At 45.0% G+C, this 23,933-nt stretch overlaps 1 protein-coding gene across 3 annotated transcripts in view; it reads left to right on the plus strand.

Moving 5' to 3' along the window:
• CCDC180 (coiled-coil domain containing 180) overlaps positions 1-23,933 on the plus strand; it is a 61,156-nt gene that overhangs the window by 32,703 nt on the left and 4,520 nt on the right. For all 3 annotated transcript variants that reach the window (XM_053373209.1, XM_053373207.1, XM_053373208.1), the window contains 15 exons: positions 3,344-3,490; positions 4,149-4,293; positions 4,392-4,508; positions 5,460-5,558; positions 6,167-6,259; positions 6,764-6,957; positions 7,882-7,961; positions 10,079-10,214; positions 11,597-11,680; positions 12,837-12,909; positions 15,011-15,152; positions 15,427-15,587; positions 19,477-19,614; positions 20,254-20,365; positions 22,259-22,364. In XM_053373209.1, coding sequence (XP_053229184.1) covers positions 3,344-3,490; positions 4,149-4,293; positions 4,392-4,508; positions 5,460-5,558; positions 6,167-6,259; positions 6,764-6,957; positions 7,882-7,961; positions 10,079-10,214; positions 11,597-11,680; positions 12,837-12,909; positions 15,011-15,152; positions 15,427-15,587; positions 19,477-19,614; positions 20,254-20,365; positions 22,259-22,364 — 1,827 coding nt within the window. The remainder of the gene's footprint in view (positions 1-3,343; positions 3,491-4,148; positions 4,294-4,391; positions 4,509-5,459; positions 5,559-6,166; positions 6,260-6,763; positions 6,958-7,881; positions 7,962-10,078; positions 10,215-11,596; positions 11,681-12,836; positions 12,910-15,010; positions 15,153-15,426; positions 15,588-19,476; positions 19,615-20,253; positions 20,366-22,258; positions 22,365-23,933) is intronic.

Consider the following 23,933-nt stretch of genomic DNA (forward strand, 5'->3'; position numbering starts at 1 on the left):
GAGGTTCCGGAGTGGGCACTTTTACTGCTCCTTGGCCTGGCTGCAGTGCCCCGACGGTGGCAGCCAGGCGTTGGCTTTTACTGGCTCCTGGACTCCCTCCTCCTTCCCCCCAACAGCTCCCGCCATCCCTTGCCATTCCTTTCTTTGCGGGCAGACTCTGGCAAAGTGACCTGGCTGCTGGCAGAGATAACATTTCTTGGCGCTCTTTCCCTCCTTCTTCCTCCCTTCACTGGGATTTGAAACTGCGCGCGCGCGCGCTGTTCCAACTTCCATCGGCTCTCCTGGCGGGAAACTTGGCTCTGGAATCTCTGGAATGCGGAAATCCCTCCAACGCTCTCCTTTCCCCTCCCGCTTCTCCAAGGCTCTTGCCTCCTGGCGCGCTCCAATGGTCAGCACTGATTTGGTCAGCTGGTCCATAGACTCCGCCCTGGGCGCCCGGGAAAGTTCGTCTTTCACCGCCGAAGAAAGCCCTTCTTCAAAGAGCATTTGAATGGGTTCCGCCGATAGGTCCCATCCCAATTTATGTATCAACATGGTAAACTCAGTCCAGTACTCACGAACCGATCGGCTCCCCTGTTTGCAAGCCATCAATTGTCTGCGCACCAGTCCCTGTTCAATCTCGCTGGAAAACATCAAATCCATGGCGCGAAAAAACTTCCTTGTGTCCTTCAGCATTTCACTATTCCCTGCCATCAGGGGTCTAACCCAGTCTCTCGCCCCTCCTTCGAGATGGCCAATCACAAACGCCACTCGCGATGCCTCGTCGGGAAAGTCGTTAAACTGCAGCTCGAGAGCATACTGCATCTCTGTCCTAAAGGCTTGATAGTTCCTGGGGTCCCCCCCAAACTTCTGCACCAATCCTGGCATCTTTCTTGCTAGTGGGGCGCCTTTTGTCTTATCTGCATCCTGTGCCCTCCTTTCCTCTAGCCTCGCCGTTTGCAGCGCTAGCTGGAGCTCCAACACCCTGTACCTTTCTTCCAGGCTTGGACCCTCTCCAGCTCCTCCTGCTCCCCCGGCTCCGGCTGGGTTGCTCATGATGCCTCTTTGCACAAGCTGCTTTCAGGGACTGTCCGATTGCTGTGATGGGATGGTGAGCTGCTTGTGCGTAAAATCCTAGTCCCTCAGAGTTTGGCTAAGTCCACAAACCTCTGTCTCTGACGGAGCTCCTTAAGCATGGCTCCATCAGTCGCTCGTTGAATCGGACAGTGGGCGTTTACGGAACTTCTTCCAGCATAAAAGCTCCTTAACGGAAACGCGTCTTCTGGACTCTCGGCGTGACAGTTTCCGGCGAGGCGTGGGGGTCCCTACAGGAGGTCTTGAAACCTCCCCACTGTTTTCGCTTGAAGTGTCTCTGAGCCCTCCCTCCGACTCACTTTCCCTTGGAACTCCACTTCTCCCCCTGCTGGTCCCCTCCTCAGCTGAATGGTCTCTCTCACCCTCTGTGAGCCCTTTCACCTCCTGCGTCTCAGATGGCAGTTCCCTGACACATACTTTCTGCCAATCATCCATTTGTATATTATATCCAAAATCTCTAGCCAAATGTATCATAACTGACTTTACTTCCTCATCCATCGTATGCCATTCCAACAACATTTTATACATTTTTGACAATATTTTATAATCATTGTTTATTATCTCTGTTTGAAATTTCGATTCATTTTCTGCATATCCACTTTCTTTAAAATCTTCTTTAAACATTTCATTTACCTGAAAATAGTGCAACCAATCAAACACATATTCTTTTACTTGTTCATATGGCTTCATTTTCCATTTTCCTCCTTTAATTATTAATTTTCCATATGTAATCCAATTCTCTCTCATATTAATTTTCTTTACACTCATAACCTCTAATGGAGACAACCAGTGTGGGATTTTGGGTTCTAATACATTTTTATACCTGTCCCATATTTCAATTAAAGATCTCCGGAAGATATGATTCTCAAAACCCTTATGACTTTTCTTCTTCTCCAACCATAAATACGAATGCCATCCAAATCTGTTATCAAATCCTTCTAGATCTAACAATTTGTTATTTTTTAATTTTTTTAAAGATATTTATTGAGATTTTCCACCTTAATACATTAAAAAATCAAAAAACAAAAAACAAAAAAGTTAAAAACACATAAAGTTTACAATCCGTATTTTCAATAACATATTTCCCTGACTTCCCCACACCTCCCCTTCTTATATTCCAATTCAAATTGTTAGTTCAACAAGTTCTTATCTCCCATTTTTGACCTTTTTATATTTAATTCATTTTTAAAAAACCAATTTTTACTTATAAACATCAATATTTGTCCATCAGTGCTCATTCTTAAAACTTTTTTCTAAATTCGACCCAAATTCCCTTCCATGAATTCCCCAATTTTCATACTAATAACAAAACAAACAAACAAAAACAGATTATAATTGTACACCCTTTGGATTCCCAAACCCCACCCCCGCCTTTCCCGGTTTCGATCCCCAACAAATATCCATCAGTCTTAGTCTACTATCAGCCTGGAGACCTCACGTCTGAGGCTCTTAATTCTCTCTCAATTCCTCTCTGCCGGTTTTTTTGGTAGTCCTTAGTATTAAACACCAGATCTCGGAGAAGCTCTGTCCCAATAGGGTCCATGTTTCTTCCAGCCAGACCTCCATACTTAAAAGTGGAGCCCGAATCTTGTTTCTTACTCCTTTTAAGTCCAAATGTCCCGAAAGCTCCAACTTCCACCTTAATCAAATTTGTAATCCATAGGTCTTCAGATCTCCACATGAGGAGATCTCTCCATTCTTCAATCTCCAATTCAGACCAGATTTTCATCATCCAGTACTTATTTTCCTTTGTAACCATCATGTCAGGCCTCTGGCTCTCCTTTGTCATCTGCAACATTACATCTCCTCCTTCCTTTTCCTCAGAAACAACATATATCTCTTTCTCCACACTCTCAAATCTCTCAAGTTTCTCTTCTTGTCCAGCTGCATGAACTTCCTGAGTCAAATCCTTATCAAATTCAATGAATTTGTTTACTGTTTGTTATTTTTTAATTTTATCCATGCCTTCAACCAACAGAGACAAGATGCTTCATAATATAATTTCAAGTCTGGCAGGGCAAAGCCTCCTCTTTCTTTTGCATCTGTTAATAACTTAAATTGTATTCTTGGCTTTTTACCCTGCCAGATATATCTTGAAATTACTTTCTGCCACTCTTTAAAGATCATAGTCCCTTTGATTATAGGAATCATTTGAAATAAGAATAACATCTTTTGTAACCCGCTTTGAGGGTTTATTTGTTTCTTACAGTCAAGCTGTTTAATATAAATTTTAAAAACTTTGTTGGTATATCACCATCTCCTTTCTCAGGCTGTTGAGTCTCAGCAACAATATGCGCACTGAGCTGATTGACCATGTGGAGGTGATGCAGCTCTCCCTTCGGAGCTACAGGCAGTACTTGGAAGAAGCACTAGGGAAGCTGCGAGACGCAAACACTGACTTCCTTAAAGCGTGCAGGTATGCCAAGATCTGTTCAGCAGTGGCTGGTGTAGTGGATTCCATGAGGTGGGGTGAAGCCCCCGAGGCAGTGCCCCTGTGGGTGCCCCACCACTTCCACTGCCAGTGGAGAATGGGTACCAGCATTGGTGCTTATTTCATGAGATCTCACAGAAATCTCACAAGATCTCTCATAGTTCGAGAAATCTTGCAAGATTTTGGCACTAATGTTCCGCTCCGATATCAACACCAGTGTGGTGTTTAAGGCAACTTTACTTAGTCATGGTAGCCACCACTGGGAAACCCACAAAAGTGGAATCCCCAGGCCTATAAATCCCCTATCTTAGCTTTGCACAAGTGTAGAAATTAAGCCACGTTCCTGTCCCCCTCCTCCTTCCCCTGCTGAGTTCTACAAGGGACAATACTGAGACTTGAGGAGGAGGAGGAAGCTGGAAGCTGGTGCCACCACCCTTTGTAAGTGAGAAAGCAGGCAGGTAGGGGCTGGCTGAAGGCAGACTGGGTAGGCAAGGTAGTGTCCTACTTCCCCTAAAGAGGCAGCTTCCACTAAGTCTGTATAAGATCCTCCTATACAGATGGAATCATGAACAGGGCCTTTTCCAACCTCAGGCCATTCAGAGTCATAGCATCCTTAACCGGTATTTTTCATTGTTTTTCCCAGATTATTTGCTGATGGCGGAAATTTTTCTCCTGAGGAACTAGATGGCTTCATCAAGCGCCTGCACAAGGAGAGTGGGCGCATTGAGTTTGTCGAGGGCTTGATCATGATTGACCTGGAGAAGATGGAGTCTTCTTACCTGGAGCAGGTGAGGAGATGCCGGGCTCCCTGTTCTAGCAAGATAGAGGTTGCATCAAGTACAGCGAGAAGAATAAAAACTCTTATTTCCCCCCGCTGCCTCCCAAGGCTACAGAGGTCATCAACAGATATGAAAGCAAGTTTCGTTTTCTGGCACTCGACCGGCTCTTCATAGAGAAAATCCAACGGTTCTTGACGAACACTCAAGTGAAAATCAAGACAGAGGTGCAGATAAATGAAGAGTATTTTATTTTACTTTATTGCCAGAGTGGGGCGAGGCAGGCATGGAGCTTTCTCATTTACCCCCAGCTCAGTGACTTTTTACCTAAAGCTTTGAAGGGCTCCAGATTACTTCCTTGGATGCTTGACAAGCCCTTACTCATCTTATCCTCCCCATTAGCACTTGCACACAAACAGCAAAAGGGATAAAGCACAGGAAGGACCCCCAGAACTGACTGAGTCCTGGTGGGAACGCCAGTGAGACCCGCCTTTTTAATTTATTATTTCATCTATTCGTTGCATTTATATCCCACCTTTTTCTCCAAGGAGTTCAAGGTGACATTTGCAATTCTCCCCACACTCATTTAACCCCCACAACAAGCCTGTGAGGTAGGTTATAGGCTGAGAGACAGTGATCACTGAGCTTCATGGCTGAGTGGGAGTCTGAACCTGGTTCTTACCGGTACTAGTCCTCATGTAATCCTCACAACAACCTTGTGAGGTAGGTCAGGCTGAGAGGCAGCAACTGACCCCAAAAGTGATCTTCATGACGGTTGGGGCATTTGAACCCCAATCTCCCAGGCTGACACTCTAACCACTACACCACACTGGCTCTCTGCAGCAAATGCTGAGTAGAGGATGGCAAAAGAGACAAGAAGGATTCTGAAACAACATATCATGCATAGCCAGAGATGCACTGCAGATCACCAATATAAAGCTCTCAGACCACTGGGGGATGGATTCTCACAAAACTATCCTCTGCAGATTTCCCCACCCTTGCCTTTCTCCTTAACTGGTAAACACACATCTGGGAAAATGCATTTGCCCAATTGTAGTTCTGCCACTGGAAGTCCCATATCCCCTTGTATGAGTGTCAGCCAGGAAAACCTTTCTCCACTTACCTTCTGCGAATCTCAGTTAAGCTTTTGACTTCAAGTTCCCCCTTTTCCTTCTTAGGTGGCAAAATCCAATTGGCAGACCCAGACGTTAAACTCTTACATGGAGAAACTCACCAGAAGGATTGATGCTTGTGCCCATCCCACTGCAGATAAGGAAGTAAGTTCCAACAGCATGCAATTAAAAATGATTTGTCTTTGTGCTGCAAGGGGTTCAAGTCATATCCAGTGGGTTTTCAAAGATCATTCATTAAATGAAGCTGGGCATTGGAAGATTCAGGACAAACAAGAAATGACTTCATGCAGCACATAAACTATGGAATTCTCTCAGCTGGAACTTACCAGAACTCAGTTCCGGCACCTCTCAGGTGGGCGCCACTGCTATTCTAAGAGAACGAGGGAGGTGTTCATGGTGAGTTCCAGCACCTCTTTTTCTAGAAAAATAGCAATGTTAATACAGTGGTACCTCTGGTTACATACTTAATTCGTTCCAGAGGTCTGTTCTTAACCTGAAACTGTTCTTAACCTGAAGCACCACTTTAGATAATGGGGCCTCCCGCTGCTGCCACGCCGCGCGATTTCTGTTCTCATCCTGAAGCAAAGTTCTTAACCTGAGGTACTATTTCTGGGTTAGGAGAGTCTGCAACCTAAAGCTAATGTAACCTGAAGCGCCGCTATATATATGTGTGTGTGTGTGTGTGTGTGTGTGTGTGTGTGTTTATATTGAACAAAATCATATTTAGTGCCTGGTTTGTTTATTTCTCTCAGTCTGTAACTTCAGAAGCACTCTATGAGTTTGCCACGTTTGTGATGGAAGAACTGAAAAAGAGAAGCAAGTATCTCAATTGCCTGCTCGAACTGGTAAATAGATCCACATGGTGAATGATTGTAATGATTATTATTTGTCTCCCTAGTGCCATTTGTGTACAATGCACTGCTAAACAAGAATAACATAAGCAAAAAGACAGTTCCCTGGCAATCAGTGGGCAAAATGACACATGGTGTTGATGGGGAAATTTGCAGATCTGTAAAGCTTAAAGCTCCCCCTTTGGGGAAGGGCTGTAGCTCAATAGTAGAGCATCTGCTTCACATGGAGAAGGCCCCAGGTTCAGTTCCCAGGATCTCCAGGTAAGCATGGAAAAGACTCCCTGCCTGAAACCCTGGAGAGCTACTGCCAGTCAGTGTAAGCAGTGCTGAACTAAAAGGATAAATCATCTGACTTAGTATAAGGCAGATCGCTATGTTGTTCTTGTGGCTTCCCCCAAGGCATTTGGCTAGCCACAGTTGGAAACAGGAAGCTGGGAAAATTGACCTTTGGTCTGGTCCAATAGGATGCTTCATCTGTTTTGCTCCTTTCTGACGCAGGACCCTGTGTTCTCTTATGTACAAGACCCCACAATCCCTACCTCCGTGACAACCTCCATTCAATCAGATAGCATGCTGCAGGAAAGCAAGACATTTGTGATGGGTGTTGAATGTACATCACTGTTGAACCCAAGCCGGATGGGGAAGCCGGCCTTTGACGATGCAGCGATTAGTGTGATCAAGCACCTCATTGGGTAGGTATTGAGGGGGAAGGGGAAGGGGCGGGATGGTCCTGGTTCTTGCAAAAGTGGTGGAGACTGAGAGCACAGTAAACCCCAAGCCCATCAGCAAGGAGGGAGATGCTCATGAACAAATGCCTCTTTTTAAACTCACTGCAGAGAGTGGTACCTAGCAATAGTGGCTGTTGACTGTTGGGACTGGGAGGGCAGAAGGAAGGGACACCCAAAAGGTGGTGGCGCCAAAGCCAGAGGCAGTCAGAACCAGAGCCAATCACAGGCAGCTGGTTAATTCTTGTTTTATCCCCATCCTCCTCCCTGCTAAGAGGGCAAAACTGACTAAGGAAGAGGAAGCTGACAGCCAGTGACCAGTTCCCCTGAACTGGTTGTAGGAAGACAGGCAGGTGGAGACTGACTGAGAGCAGACTGCAGTTGGTAGGGTGGTTCTCCACTCACCCTAATGAGGGCAAGGAGTAGCCAATGTGGTGCCCTCTGGATGTTTTTGGACTCCAACTCCCATCAGCCCCAGCCAGTGTGGCTAATGGTCAGGGATGATGTTAGTTGTAATCCCAACAACATAAAGAGGACTTCATGTTGGCTACCCAATGGGAAAAGTTACTGCTAAGACAATGTGGGCAAGAAAATGAAAGTGTCACGAAACTCCAACAGAGAAAGAGTGCTTAAATAAAGTGCACGGAATTGGCTGAGACAAGTTAACTGAGCTCTAGTCCACAGGAGGGAAGGGAGGTCATGGAGTGTTGACTTCACTGAAAGATGGAATTGCTTTGTCAAATAGCGGAATGCAAGTAAGGGAATGTAAGACTTGAAGGACCTCTGTTTTTGTAAATAATATCAAAAAATGAAAGAAAGCTTTATGGGTCAAAAGGCATTCCCTACAAATTCCCAGGATCTGAGTCTTAACCTGTGTTGAGCTTGTTTCAGATTCCATCGCACCAGAAGACTGACAGATGCGCAGCAGGAGAAAGAGCGCTTGCAGTCCGCTGCAACAGAAACAGCACCAGGTGGGCACAAGGAGACCTTCCATGCAGGCAGTCGTTGCAGCCACACAGCTTAGCTCAGGGGGTTATAATGGATTTCCTTCAATTAACCACACCAGTTGCAATGCTTAAGACAGCTTTACTAGATCAGAACAACAGCAGCCACTGGGAACCTGCAAAAGCAGAGTTCACAGGCCTATAAATTACCCAGGCTTATATAGAAGCATTCCCTTGCCTTAGCCTTACTCACACACCTTGAAATCAAGATGTGTTCTCTGAGGAAAAGTGTGTTTGATTCAGCAAGAAGAATTCACTGTCTGCTTTCTGTCAAACTGGTCCAAGGCTGAATTTTTCCAGCACAAACATTCTCCACCCCGCAAAAAACAAACAAACAAACAAACCATTCTCAACATATTCTTAATACAGTACAGTCTGCAGAAGCAGATTCTCCTAACTATATTATTTCACACACTGTTTTTACATACCTTCACATGTAGGCTACCTATCAATCAGTATGGCTATCCACCACAGGGTTGCCAAAACTTTTTGGGCCCGCTGGTCACAATTGGAGTTCTGACAGAGCACTGTGGCTGCTGGTCACAAAATGTCTGCCATGCGGATGTTCAAGGGAGAGGTGGAGTCTGTGCAAATGGGAACCATGTAGGAAGAGCAAGCAGTCACTCTCACACTTTGGTGATTTGGGGATGGATATTTGCTGAGACCTTTGCAGGCACCAGAAGAGGTCCTTGGGCAGAGTGCATGGTGTTGGCGACGCTTGCATTGGCTAGCATTGAGTTTGGCATTGGGTTTGGCATCAGCTGCTGGAGGCTATGCCTCATTTCACACATAACCACCTCAGAAATAGTGCTCCAAGGCAACAGGACTGTAACCACAATATATTAATAATGAAGTTTACAATAATGTAGACAAAATATCAAACAAAAGTATGCATTTCTACCTCCCGATCATTCCGGACCATTGCAGTGGTTTTTTCCCTCTTGGAATTGAGTAACTTTTTTGAAGTCCTCCCAGTTGTGAAAACTACAGTCAGAGCCTTGAAACAGAGGAAGATCTTTGAAACAGGACCATATCCAGAAACCTGTCTTTTTGTCAGCTACTTAGGGCATTCTTCAGTATAACAATAATTACTTTTGGGGTACACGGTTCTTTGAAAGCCTCGCTGAAATGTACACTTTGCAATTGTAATAGTATTTTGCCTCCTTTGTGTAAGCTTCATTATTAATTTATTGTCCCAGGTTCAATCCCCAGTGGCATCTCCAGGTAGGGCTGGGAAAGATACCCTGTCTGAAACTCTAGAGAGCTGCTGGCAGCCAGTGCAGAGAGTACTGAGCTAGATGGACCAAGTTTCTGGACGTATAAAGCAGCTTCCTTTATTCCCATGATGCCTTGCTCACTTTCTCTGCAACGATGAGGTCTAGAAACAAACTTAGGTTCACAAAAACAAACTATAAGCATTCTGACAATCTCAAGGTTCTGCCAACATGGGCTGTAACACTCTGTAGCCCAAGCACAACAAGGAAGAGATGCGGCTCAGTGGTAGAGCATCTGCTTTGCATGCAGAAGCTTCCATGTTCAATCCCCAGCACCTCCAAGTTGGGCTGGGAATGTCCCCTGCCTGAAAATCTTGAGAGCTTCTGCCAGCGTAGACAGTACTGAGCAAGATAGTCCAGGGGTCTGACTCAGTAGAAGGCAGCTTCTCTCCAAGAGAAGAGAGTGCATTTTAGGTGCTGTATTCAATGCTGTTCCTACTCAGAGTAAGCCCATTAAAATGAACATGAACTTGGTTTCTTGATTTCAGTAGGTCTGCTCTGACTAAAGCTTAGTTGGAGACAACCATAGGAGGTGTGATCCCAACAAATGAGGCTGGCTTGAGGATTTGGTGAGGATCTTGGCTAAGACAAACTCTGTTGACCCAGCCCGCTGCTCCCGTTCAATTCAGAAGTGATGTTGCATGGAAACATTGCCTCTAAATTCTCTGTGCAAAGTGAGAGTAGTGGGCCTGATATGAAAGGTGGAGCTCTCTCTTTCCTGATGTTTGGGGCCCCAGCAAGCATTGGAAGCCATCGACCTTCAGAGCTGACCCCACCTGCCACTTAATGCCCTCTTCCATCTTTTCTTAGAGCTTATGCCAAAACCATTTTCTCCAGCATTCTCGGGTGGAGCCTCCCATCGCGAAAGCACCCAGGTTGCTCAAACCAACTTGTCTCTCACGTCTGCACGGAAATCTAGTTCCATTGGCAAGCGGATGTCAGGAAGGTGAGGAAAACAAGAAAATTGCCCCCTCCTTCTGTTTCAGTGGCATCTCCCCCTCCCCTTCCAACCGTACCCCATCCCCATTGACAGACACTTGGAAAGGACATTTTTCAAGAAGAACTCACAGACACTTCAGTGTTGCTTTTTAACACACCCAAATAAATCAACCTCAAATAGGATTATTCACTGACAATTTAGTGGTAATGACACCTGACCTGTTGAACATGGGAGCAGCAGTACTTTGAGCGCTTCACAATTTGGCAACACAGGTTAAAATTTCAAAATCTGAAGCTTTATGCTTCAATGTACCACCCAACATCCAAAAAGCTTTCACAGAACTCACAGGCATTAGACTCTGTCACACAAAGCTTAGCTATTTAGGAATAATTATAACAAGAAACCTTAACAGACTGTATTGACAATGTTGAATGTTATTTGTTAACTGTTCTATCCTGTTTCTCCTTTGTTTTTGTTTAAACCAATTCACAAACCAAGAACTTATACATTAACCACTAACGATGAATTATATGTTGTAGATATTGCTGCAAATTTATTATGCTATTTTTGTGATATGCAAATGAGAAGGTGGGGGAGCTGGGGGGGGAGGTAAGCAGTTTTATTCAACTAAGTCTTAGAATAGACCCATTGAAATTAATGAACCTAAGTTAGACTTGAATGGATCTACTCCATGGCATGAAAAAAGTGAATAGAGAAAAAAATATTGTCTCTCTTTCATAACACCAGAACTCATGGACATCCAACGAAGCTGAGTGCCAGCAGATTCAGGACATAGCAGGGCATAGTTATAACTATGGAACTCACTCCCAGTAGTGGCAGTGGTGGCCACCACCTTAAATGGCTTCAAAAAAGGATTAAATAGATTCATAGAGAATAAGACTATCAATGGCTATTGGCCACGATGGCTATGCCCCGCCTTCATGGTTAGAGGCAACAGTGCTTCTGAATACCAGTTTCCCACAGCCATCTGGTTGGCCACTGTGAGAACAGGATGGTGGGTTAGATGGGCCTGATACAACAGGGCTAGCACTGGATACCACCCAAAGTGTTTCCCTGTGGCTGAAAAGAGTTGTCAGCCAAGGCTGCAACTGAAATGACTAGAGTGGATTGGGAGCTAAATTCCAAAGCATATGGAGCACACCAGCTTAGGAAAGGCTAGCCCAGATGGACTTGTGTCTCATCCAGTAAGAGCTCTGTTTGTGTTCACATAGCTCCAGCTAGGACTTCATGGTGGCTTGCCAATGTTTATTTTAATTATCAATGATTATATGTCTGTGATATTGAGGTGGGGTGAATAACCAACTTCTGGGAGAAACAGAGAAGCAACTACCACTACCCTGCTCTAAATCCTTTCTTTTCGAGAACAGTGTCAGCTCCATACAGAGATATACAAAAACCACTAGGACTGAGAGGAAGATGCAGATCTTTGGAGACAAGCCGAAAGACAATGAGTAAGCCCCATGGTTAAGATTTATGCTTTGATAAGCTTTGTTAGTCTGTTCTTCAGCTGAAAAGGCTCCTTCAGGTGACTTACAGTGGTACCTCGGGTTAAGAACTTAATTCGTTCTTAACCTGAAACTGTTCTTAACCTGAGATACCACTTTAGCTAATGGGGCCTCCCACTGCCACTGCGCTGCCGCTGCACAATTTCTGTTCTCATCCTGAAGCAAAGTTCTTAACCTGAGGTACTATTTCTGGGTTAGCGGAGTCTGCAACCTGAAGCGTCTGTAACCCGAGGTACCACTGTACAAGGTCACTAAAGCAAAGCAGTCCCTGCCTCCATATTTACACATTAAAAGAAATCACATTAAAGGAAAAGGGCAAAAGGAGGGAGAAAGGAAAGCAAAGGAACTCGGACACTGGTTAGTAAAGTTACAGCAGTTATAATAGCCAGATGGGATGGTAACACATTCAGGTTGCCTGGTGGGTAAGTTGAGGAAGAGCCAGAAGGTTATGGGTCTCTTAGGACGGCCAATGGAATAGCATGGCTTCCCTTTTTCTCCTCCTTCTCTGAGTTGGCAAAGGAGAGTGTCCTGACCTCAGGGGTAGGCTTCCCTTCTTCAAGGAATGAAGCAATAGATTCAGACTAGGAGGCTGAATTGCACTCAGTGCCAGCCCAAGAGGTATATACTGAACCAAAGCACTGACACAAGAGCAGCCCATTTTGTGGGTATCTCTCTGCATTGCCCTCCTCTGAATCCATCTCAGAAGCCCTAGTGAAACCACAGTCTCCCCTGCATTGTCAGAGCTGATAACTACTAAAGCTGGCTGGGCCCCTTTAAATGAAGAGGCTCCTCCCACCAAAGCCAGCGCTACCAGATGTGACAGCTCCAGCTCCTATTTAAGGCTCAATCTGAGGAAGATGGGCGCTGAAACAACATCTGAGCTCTTCTTTTATGGAGTTACCAGCCTGAGCCCTGCATGGAGATGTCCAGGGTGCAGATGAAGCCTTGCCTTACTAAGGCCACATCTCAGAGCAGAACACTGGAGATGATTCTGTCCAAATGGAATTGACTGAGCCACATGCAATGTACTGATAATGGTAGTACTGTAAATATTATTAAATCTACTCCTAGGCACCTCCCTTAAACCCTTTTTTCCCTTTAGTTCTGAACATTTGAAAGGAATTATCTTCAGCATCCTGTGGGACAACTTTGATATTATTATGAATTCTGCAGAGGTAAGGATACTTCTGCTATGGTTAGTTCTGGATTGTTTTCCTTTTTTCCTTTTTAATGATCCTGGTAATGCAGCTTCAGAGCAGAACCAGCGGTTAGGAGAATCCTCCCCCTTTCTAGCAATAATATATAGCAACACTTCTTTTGCATCCTGGTGCCATCACGTTCTGCCTCCACCATTGTTAACAAATGATGCGGAATTGTGAGCGGGGCCAAGAGGCAAATCTTTCTGGGCTAGTAGGGCAAGGGAATCAATCTTGCAGGTAACTCACAACTTACACACATTTAACTTGTGCACATTCAGTTTTACGTGCTTGACCTTTTATTTTTTTACTTTTTAAATTGAAAGTAGGCAGGCATCCAGGAAACAAAGAATTTGGCGATCCCACCTGCCATTGAACCCAATGTGTTTTGACTATATGCGATTTTGACATTATGTGCTGTCCCCAGAATGTGACCCCAGCGTAAGCTGAGAGTCAGCTGTACTTATTTAAAACATATTCACCCTGCTCTTCTGCTGAAAAAAAAAAAAAAAAGATCCCAGGCCAGCTTACAATGACCAATAATACAATAGTACAGCAATTAAAAAAGGGGGGGGGGATTGGGAGGGAGGAGGAGCAAAGCAAACTCAGGCACTATGTCATAGTTCCAGAATCCAGCAGGTAGTAATTCAACAACTATTGGGCCTGAATCTAATCACAAACAGAAGGTCTGCTACTTCTTTCCTTCTGGTGGCCCCAGTGCCCGCAGTTGTTAGCTGGAGAGGGGCGGTCTCTCAAGCACAACAGAGGGTCCCTGGCTTCTATTTCCTTTCCATCTGATGGCTTCCTCAATGTTTGAGAGTGCATAGAGGCTGGGTTTGTCAGGAAGGAGGTTCCCAGCCTAAGCCTTTGCAGGGTTTGAACTGTGTTGAAATAGACCTTTAAAAAAATGCAGGAAAAATCAGGTTTGTCAGCCAGGGCCCTTTCTAGGGTTGAAGGGACCTTTTGCAAAGTCCCAAAACCATGCTCCTCAGTCCCACAAATATGTTTATGGGTCCCTTGTGGTTCCTAAGAGGCTTCCTTGGGCAGTAAGCAGTTTATTGCTGCCAGTTTTTTCTCAAGAAATGCCCTGGATGTTGAGTCATTCCAGGACACAGACATGGATGATTGTGGTGAGAGAAGTGGCCATAGACACCACCACAAGCACCTGGTAGCCCCCAAGGCAATCCCCATGTTCTTGTGGCAAAAGCCACTTTCCCATTTCACAGTGCATCATAATGACTCGACATCCACTGTCAGCAGCAAAGACAGTGGTTGTGAGCTGCCTTCCACTGCTAAGGGTGTGACCTTGGATGCTGGTCCAGATCAGGGCCACCAAACTTCTTAGTTCACCAACCCCTAAAGTTTTATGAGCTTTATGTGCTCATAAAGGTGTTGTCAGCCTCAACCCAAATTCTTATTTAACTAAGAGGCATGAAATAACAGGATATCAAGATTTACTCATCATCAGTCACCATTACTAGGTAAAACACAAAAAATGAATTAAATGCTGAGGTTCCTCATTGGCAAGGGGTTGCATTCTGTACATGCCCATGCCATTTACCGTATTTTTCGCTCTATAGGGCGCACCTTTCCATAGGGTGCACTTAGTTTTCAGAGGGGGAAATCAAGGGGGAAAATTGATTCCCCCCCCCTCCAGCTCTGGGAGCAGCGGACAGGCTGCACGCTCCGGAGGCTTCGCGTTGCTATCGCTGAAGCCAGGGAGCCTGCATTCGCTCCATAGGACGCACACACATTTCCCCTTCATTTTTGGAGGGGAAAAAGTGTGTCCTATAGAGCGAAAAATATGGTATATATCATACCCTTAGCTCCTGATTAAGTTTTTCACACTGTATTGCTGAAGCTTCTCTGCCACAGCCAGACCCTTTTAAATCCCTAGTTTCATGCCAGCACAGTCCCATCAGCCTGGGTTTGGACAGGATGGGCGGACAATATCAACCCGCTTGCCTGGCCAATATAGGCCCAACAAGGCTGTCCTTGCATCTCTGTTGCCCTCTTCTGTTGCCCCAGGGCTCAGAATCTTCATCCAGCTCTTTTTTCTATCCTGTTCCACGCTCCAAAGGAATTCTACAAAAAGGAAAAGCATCAGATCACTCGGCCAGAATATTTGCAAGAAACCTATGACTTGTGTGTTGACGTGTTGGGGCAAAAGCTACTGATGTATTTACTGCAGGTAGACGAGTATCGTGTAGCCTGCATTTCTGGTAAGTTTGGGCTGCAATCTTTTACCCATTTCTCCAGTGGGGAAGTCCTATAGAATTCTAGAGTTGAAAGGAACGTGCGCACCCCCACAAGGGTCACCTCGTCCAACCACCTGCAATGAAGGAATCACAGCTAAAGAATTCCTGACAGGTGGCCATCCAACCTCTGTTTAATAACCTCCAACAAAGGAGAGTCCACTGCCTTATGAGAGAGTTAATTCCTTAGCTTGCAGGGAAATAGCTCTGCGTTCTTTTCCCTTTCCCCCAAACCTTACAGAGTTCCGGGATCAGCTGAAGAGCTTTGAGGAACAGCTCCCTCACATTGTTCGGATGGTTATTGGCAAACTCCACCAAGATCATGAGCAGCTCTTCATGGACTCCATGGAGCAGATACGGCACAACCTACAGGAACAGATGCAGAAATGGGACATTGCAAAAGTAGGTTGTGTGAGCATCCTGGAAGGCACCACCCTATTCCTTCCTCCTCCTGGGCCCTCAGTCTTAAGGCAGGAAAACACCTTCAGCAGCCCTTGCACCTCACATCATAGGAGAATTCCAACAAAAATGGGAACAGAAACTAGCACCTCTGGTTTCTCTGGCCCACATCCTTGCAAGCTGCTGCAGGAGAGGAACTGTGAGCAACATCATGGGAGAGGTGATTCTGGCACCAAGGTGAAACTGTCACGCTCCCTTTTGCCTTTGCCAAGATGTGTAACATTTTTAGTTCAATTCTATTATATTTATGTTAGTCGTTCCCAAAGTGGGCAGTACTGCTGCCCCCTTGCTGCTTAGTGCCCCTCCTAGGTAATCCCGCCCCCTTTGGGGGAGGCGGTACCACTTACTTTGGGAACCACGGCTGTAACGTGAGAACAGCACCCAGACGGAATAGGCTTTAATTGTGAAAAGATTTCCTTTCACATTTTTGCAGCCAACAAGAGAAATCTAGACACAGTCTCTGTTCATAATTTGTTCAGATCAGTCAAAAGGTAGGCCACACAGTATCCAGGAATTTTGAGAGAACAAAAGCCACAAATATGATTTGAAGGTTGTTATAGGAATGATAGGAAATAAGCACATGAGCCAAATACTCAATAAACCCTGCCCCTTCAGTAGCCAGAGACAGGAGTAAGTGAGCAATAAAAAAACACCCAGGTGTCAATGTATTTAACTCTTTATTCAGAGAAACCGAAGCAGCACAGGCCTAGTGATCAAAGCAACTCTTCCCAGTAGGTCTTGCCCCAGTGAGGCAGATGTGAGGACTGAAGGTGCTTGCTACCACTCTCTAAAGCTCTTCCACTGGTTCCTTCCCCAGCAGCCTAGGGCTCCTTTGTCTTGTCTCTTTGCTCCACTCCACCATCTTCATTTCTCTGTGTGTTCTGGGAGACCAGTGGGGAGGGGAGCTGGTCACAGCAGGAGACAGAGCTTTCCTGGCATCTTCAGCAGTCTGCCTCCACTCTGCCTCTTGACACCTCCCCCCCGCTGCTGCCTCTGAGCCAGGACTGCTCTCTACCACAGACTGTTCCTGCTCACTAAACCCTGTTACCTCTTCTGCTTCCAACATGTCCTTCTACCAATCTGTTTTGTTTTTTTTTAAAGATATTTATTGAGTTTTTCCACCTTTATACATTAAAAAATCAAAAAAACAAAAATCAAAAAAGTTAAAAACACATAAAGTTTACAATCCTTATTTTCAATAACATATTTCCCTGACTTCCCCACACCTCCCCTTCTTATATTCCAATTCAAATTGTTAATTCAACAAGTTCTTGTCCCCAATTTTTGACCTTTTTATATTTAATTCATTTTTAAAAAAACCAATTTTAACTTATAAACATCAGTATTTAAACATCAGTGCTCATTCTTAAAACTTTTTTCTAAAGTCGACCCAAATTCCCTTCCACGAATTCCCCAATTTTCATACTAATAACAAAACAAAATAATAAAAAAACAGATTATAATTCTGCACCCTTTGGATTCCCAAACCCCACCCCACCCTTTCCCGGTTTCAATCCCCAACAAATGTCCATCAGTCTTAGTCTACTATCAGCCTGGAGACCTCACGTCCGAGGCTCTTAATTCTCTCTCAATTCCTCTCTGCCGGTTTTTTTGGTAGTCCTTAATATTAAACACCAGATCTCGGAGAAGCTCTGTCCCGATAGGGTCCATATTTCTTCCAGCCAGACCTCCATACTTAAAAGTGGAGCCCGAATCTTGTTTCTTACTCCTTTTAAGTCCAAATGTCCCAAAAGCTCCAACTTTCACCTTAATCAAATTTGTAATCCATAGGTCTTCAGATCTCCACATGAGGAGATCTCTCCATTCTTCAATCTTCAATTCAAAACAGATTTTCATCATCCAGTACTTATTTTCCTTTGTAGCCATCATGTCAGGCCTCTGGCTCTCCTTTGTCATCTGCAACATTACATCTCCTCCTTCCTTTTCCTCAGAAACAACATATATCTCTTTCTCCACACTCTCAAATCTTTCAAGTTTCTCTTCTTGTCCAGCTGCATGGACTTCATGAGTCAAGTCCTTATCAAATTCAATGAATTTGTTTACTGTTAAGTCCAGAGTTGCAACATTTGTAGCCAAAACATCAATTTGGCCTTGTAACTTTCCCAAGAGAAGAAACACTCTGTCCAATTTAGCTTGAATTTTTCCTCCTTCAGCCATTCTTGTAATGTCCCAAAATCCCCTCTAGAGGGATTTTGGTTACTTTATCTTCCTTCCAGTTCAAATCCAAAAAATCAAGTTAGTTTGTATCAGTTCTTCCTTGTTTTCAACAAAATATAACCAAATTGTAGCAAATATATCCAGCAGAGACAGCAGAAACAAAGCTCTCTTTTTCCTTCTTGACAGCTAATTTGACAGCTGTCAAACTCTTCTATATCTCCTCAACAGGCTCTCTCGCGGATCACTCCCGGGTCCGGGGGGGGTGGCACTTCAGCTCTCAAAATTAGCTCTTATCCTCCAGTGAAATTACTTATACTGCCAAATCGTGAAATTAATGTCTTTTACCCAATAAAGAAGAAGAAATTCTCTCGACCTTAGTTAGCTAGTCCTTGCTTTAGATTATTTATAAGATGGGGAGACGGACTTCCTGTTTGCGCCTTCCCCGATCGTGCCTAATTAAAAAAAATTTTTTTCTTTACAAATCCAATTTCCGTATTACTCACGGGTTGTTGCTTTTAGAGTCCAATTGTTCACAAGAAGAAGTCAACGCTCTCCGACCATGGCATGCGGCTTCACTCCGCAGGAGAAGCAGTCGACTCTCAGCACCGCGCCACTCACCCCGTCCCCCGTTCCGAAGCCTTTAAAAAGGCTCCTTCGCGGGTCGGGGGGGCGCAAATGGTGCCCGCCGAGTCACCAAGTTCACAGGCTTCAGTGCCTGTGATTTCTGAGGGTCCCCGCGTCGCCGCAGCGGCAAGACCCGGTTCCTGCGGAGCCGATTCCCTCCGGAGCTCTGAGGGAATCCGCCATTAGCTGATGGCGCTAACCTGGAAGTCCCTCCTACTACCAATCTGCTTCCTCTTCTCCCTCTGACCACTCATCATCATCCCATCACCAATCCCCTGTCTCTGAGCCTTCTTCCCCTGGAGGTTCCCCAGCTGGTGCCTCCCACCATGCCTCTGCATCCAGCCAGTCCATTAATATTCAAAGGGGGCAGAAATGTTCACTGCAAGGAGTGCCCTTAAATCTGTATCTTTTACACTGGCCTATTGTGTTGTCATTTTATTGTCTTAATTATGAAATTCATTTTTGCACCATTTGAATTTGAAATATCTTCCTGTTGTAAGATGGTTTGAGCATCTTTTTTTTAAGTGTAAATACAAATGAAATTATAAATGAATATGATTAGTATTTGCTGCTGTTACTTTCATCCCACAAACAATGTGTCACTGATACTGCTCTTCCCCCACCCCCAATCCGCATTTGTGCTACATTTCATAGAATCATAGAATTGTAGAGTTGGAAAGGACCCCCCCCCTAGTTTCATCTAGTCCAACCCCCTGAAATGCAGGAATCTCATCTAAAGGATCCAAGACAGGTGGCCATCCAGCCTCTGCTTAGAAACCTCCAAGGAAAGTCCACCACCTTCCAAGGGCTTCTGTTCCACTGTCAAACAGCTTTCACCATAAAAAAGTTATTCCTACAGTTTAGTCATAATCTTTTGAATCCATTGGTTCAGAATACCAATGTCCTTTCCATTGACATAAACAGGGCAGAATAGCATAATCACAATGTAATTTGCATGCACGTAGCTCAGTTCGCACTGTTGTTCTAATGACAACTGAGCGCATGTCGCCCTTTGACTGTTCAATTAAAGGAGAAGAACAAGCACAAGCTGCGACCGAGTCTGGGCCACCCTGACAATCTGCCCCAGCTGGAGGCTCTGTGCCAAGAGGAGGAGGAAAGGCAGAAGGAGCAGGCCAAAGGGATCCGTCTATCCACCAAGCAGCAAGAGGTATCTTTTTCTTTCAGATTTGCCACCTCTTTAGAGTTAAGTACAGAGATGAAATCATTTAAGGTATGGAGAGATGGAGCTTCGCTTATCCAGACATTTTCACTTGTGGGCTCAGTACTCTTGTCATCAGCTACTGGGACCAGAAACAGTCTGCAGTTCAAGGGACGGGCTGCTTCTTTGGGTTGGCCTCTTTTTTTCTTTTATCCACCAGACTTTAAAGGACATAGGAAGCTGCCGTATGTTGTGTCAGACCATTGGTCCATGTAGCCGAGTACTGCCTACAATGCTTGGCAGTGGCTCACAATCCTCTGGTTCACAGGGTAAAAAAGGCATGGCATGCATGAGAAAAGGAAGAGGAGGGAGGAGGGGGAAACAAGCTCAAGCTCCAGTTCTTAAAGTCACAACTGATGACAAACTGAGGTCTTGCCCTTGATAAAGGGTAGTCCCTGAAACACTCTCCTCCTGTCCCATCCCTACCCCCAGATCAGATTGAGAAGCTGACCTGGCGACAGCATCCAGGCCAGGAAGCCACACCCAGTCTGAGTCTAGAAGGCAGTCAGAACCCCAAGTGAAAGAGAAGCCCTTGTAGATTTTTACCTCCACACAACATACACTGTGCCACTTGTTGTTCCCCAACAGGACTGTGTCATCAACTGCGCCCAGAGATTTGTCTCCAGCCTGGCCGCCACCACGGAAAAGATGCTTGCGGAGATGGATGCCAGCCTCACCGTTGACGATGTGCAGCAGGGAAGTACGTCCAGGGGAATGTGAATTCTGCCATGGTTTCCTGACAGAAGGAGAGCTTACTTGTGCAGCAGAGGGAGGTGGCAAAGTGGACTATATCACTGCATACAGATGGTGGGGATATCACATTTGAATGCTCTCTCATATATGTACATGAACATAACAAAAATTCACCGCAAGCACAATTCTAGCATGTTGGGAGAGAGGTTGTAAGTTAGCCCTCTGACTGCCATCCTCGTTTTCTTTATGCAGTAACCTTTAACTTTAGCATTTTACACTGTTAGCTGTTCTGAACAGCCTTGGGAGGAGGGCATTGTATCAATACAGTAGGCAAATAAGTAAGCACAGCCAGTGTGTTTTGCATGTTCTTCTCAAGGGCACAGAGGAGGAAACTTGCGAGGAAGCAAAACACAGGAAGTGGACTTGATATGAGAGAATGAAACCCTAAAGTGACAACTCGTGTCAATTTCACTTTCAATTTCTCTCTCCCCCAGCCTTAAGTTCAGTTTACCACCCATCATAACTTTGCAGTTAATCTTTAAAAAAACAAAGTAGTTGTTGAAATTCATCTGTCTTTTAGTACATTTCCCCCCCCCCCCATGAAGTCACATTTTTACAAGCAGTTTTCCCCTTATGGAAATTCACTTATGCATGATGTCTTCATACATACAGGTATTTTTAGACACATCCTTTCCCCAAATTTAAACTCATTTTCCTTCACATTTTGTGGAGGGAGTGGAGAATTGCATTGGAAAATTTAGCAAAAGAGAGTGTGAATTTGGAAAGATTGCTGTGTTTCAGTTTGCATATTGTTTGGGAGGTGCAGATCAGGCAGACTTTGCATTAAAATGCAGACTGCGCTGAGTTTTATCCCCCATTCTTACATTAGAAGCTGACTCCTATCTTGCTGGTGTTAATTTTGTGTTTTGTTTTTTGTAAAAGCTTTTTATTTCATTTTATAATGTATATAAAACAGTTATAACAACAGATGAAAAACAAAGCTATTAAAATAGGCCCATTGAATGAGTACAGTTTTACATGGATTAAAATAACAAAAGTCCAAGTAAAGAATATTAGCGTTACTAGATTATCAAGTATTGTTCCATATCTGTCAGGCTTGTGACAAGGGTTATCTTGACAGTGATGGTTCTGCTATACAGTGGTACCTCAGGTTACATACGCTTCAGGTTACAGACTCCGCTAACCCAGAAATAGTACCTGAGGTTAAGAATTTTGCTTCAGGATGAGAACAGAAATTGTGCTCCGGTGGTGCAGTGGCTACAGGAGGCCCCATTAGCTAAAGTGGTGCTTCAGGTTAAGAACAGTTTCAGGTTAAGAACAGACCTCCGGGACGAATTAAGTACTTAACCTGAGGTACCACTGTATATGTAATGAAAGAATGCCAGTACATATAATTAAAAATGTCTGCAGGTTCTAGTCCTTTTTGTGTGATTTTCTCCATTACAGCTATATTCCAAAGCAAGAATAGAGCCAGTGTGGTGTAGTGGTTAAGAGCGGTAGTCTCCTAATCTGGGGAACCGGGTTCGCGTCTCCGCTCCTCCACCTGCAGCTGCTGGGTGACCTTGGGCCAGTCACACTTCTCTGAAGTCTCTCAGCCCCACTCACCTCACAGAGTGTTTGTTGTGGGGGAGGAAGGGAAAGGAGATTGTTAGCCGCTTTGAGACTCCTGAAGGGGAGTGAAAGGTGGGATATCAAATCCAAACTCTTCTTCTCTTCTTCTTCAAGAGGTACCAAGTTTCCAGTGTAAGATATTGGACTGTTTTCCATTAAGTTGCAATTATTATTCAAGATCATATACAAGACCAATTCTTTCGACAATATATATCTACCTTGGTACCATCAGAAATATTCAATAACAGTGCCCTTTCTCCTGTGCCAGAGGTGGAAGTCTCCCGGGAAAAGACCTGTACCTTGATCCGTCGCAAGAAAGCTGGCCTTTCCTTAGAAAGAGATGAATACAAGCTGGTGGCTGAGCGGGGAAGCAGGTAACATTCTGAAGCCATCTGATGGGGGAATTTGCAGGCAATCTATCCATGCAGAAGAATTTATCTTGGGTTAATTTGCTTTGTAGTCCCGTACTGAGTCCCCAGCATCTGCAGTTCAAGAGTGCTTACAGAATGGCAGCTCTTAGCACAGGTGTGCAGAGCCTCAGGCACCACAGGCTAAATTAGGCCCACCAGTGTTCCTGATTTGGCCTGCTAAACCATTCTCCCCATGCCTGGCCATGTCTTTGTCATGGGTGTGGCAGGTAAGATGTCATATGTGAAGCATAGGGCCGATAAAGCCAAAACTGCAAAGGAATAACCAGGAGGGCACGTCCAGTTTTTTCTTTTGAAAGCAGGAAACTGGCTGGCATTTACTGCTGCCAGGTAGATGTGAAGAGATTAATTGCAACTATACCACAAGGCAATGAAAAGTAACAGGTGATGCACAACAGGTGTGTCATAATTCTTCAGAAATAGAATCACAGAGCTGTGTAGTTGGAAGGAATCACAAAAGTCATCTAGTCCAACTTGCTGCAATGCAGGATTCTCAACTAATGAAACCCTGACAGATGGCCATCCAACCTCCGCTGCCGTATTTTAAATCACCTGCTAGAATTGGCTTCAACAATCTGGAGGAGTGGCCCCTTTTGGATCTGGCCCACCACAAAGTGGCTGCCTGCCCCTAATTCAGCTGTAAGTTAAATGCAGACATGCAACTAATTTTCCACACTATGTGGGGGTACAGTCAGGGGTGTATCTAGGGGTTGGCCAGGTTAGCCCACACCAAGGGTCCAGGACCAGGGGGGCACAAAATTGCACCTCTCCAGTCTGCCTAGGAGCGTCTAGGAGCCTGCCCACTCTTCTGCAAGCTCCACTGCCCTGCAAGGGGTGGGGTAGGGGCACCAATACATCTCTTTGTCAAGGGTGCAAGGGATCCAAGGTACACCTCTGGGCAAACTGTTTTTGAATCTCTACATCCCTACCATGTTCTTTTAATGTTAATGGATATTAATGTTATCAGGATTGAACTAGATGACCCTCAGGGTGCCTTCCAACTCTACAATTCTATGGTTCTATGAGACAGCTGTGAGGGCGGGAAAGAGACAGTCCCTAAACACAGTCCCTCTGATAGTGAACTCGGGTGGTAAGTGCCCATAGGAAAGGAGCCAAAATAGGGTCATTGGAAAGCAACATGGATGCTATCAACCTCTTTAAGAGAACCCCAGAACTGGCAGAAAATAAAAGGGAGGGGGGAAACCAAAGCTGAGGAATAGGAAACATAGGAAGCGGCCTTATATTAAATTAGGCCATTGATCCCTCTCTAGCTCATTGTTGTCTACATTGACTGGCAACAGCTCTCCATGGATTCAGGCAGGGAGTCTTTCCCAGTCCTACTGTTGGGGATTGGATCCAGGACCTTCTGAGCGCAAAGCAGATTCTCTGCTGCTTAGCTGTGGCCCCTTCCCCAAAAGGACTGAGCACGCTCAGCCACATACTATTGAGTGTTAACTGGAAAAAAGAAAGGAAAACTGGGGGCAGGATGGGTGAGGAAGGAATCCTCTACTTATA

This window comes from Podarcis raffonei, chromosome Z (assembly GCF_027172205.1).
Source record: "Podarcis raffonei isolate rPodRaf1 chromosome Z, rPodRaf1.pri, whole genome shotgun sequence".
Classification (NCBI taxonomy): Eukaryota; Metazoa; Chordata; class Lepidosauria; order Squamata; family Lacertidae; genus Podarcis; species Podarcis raffonei.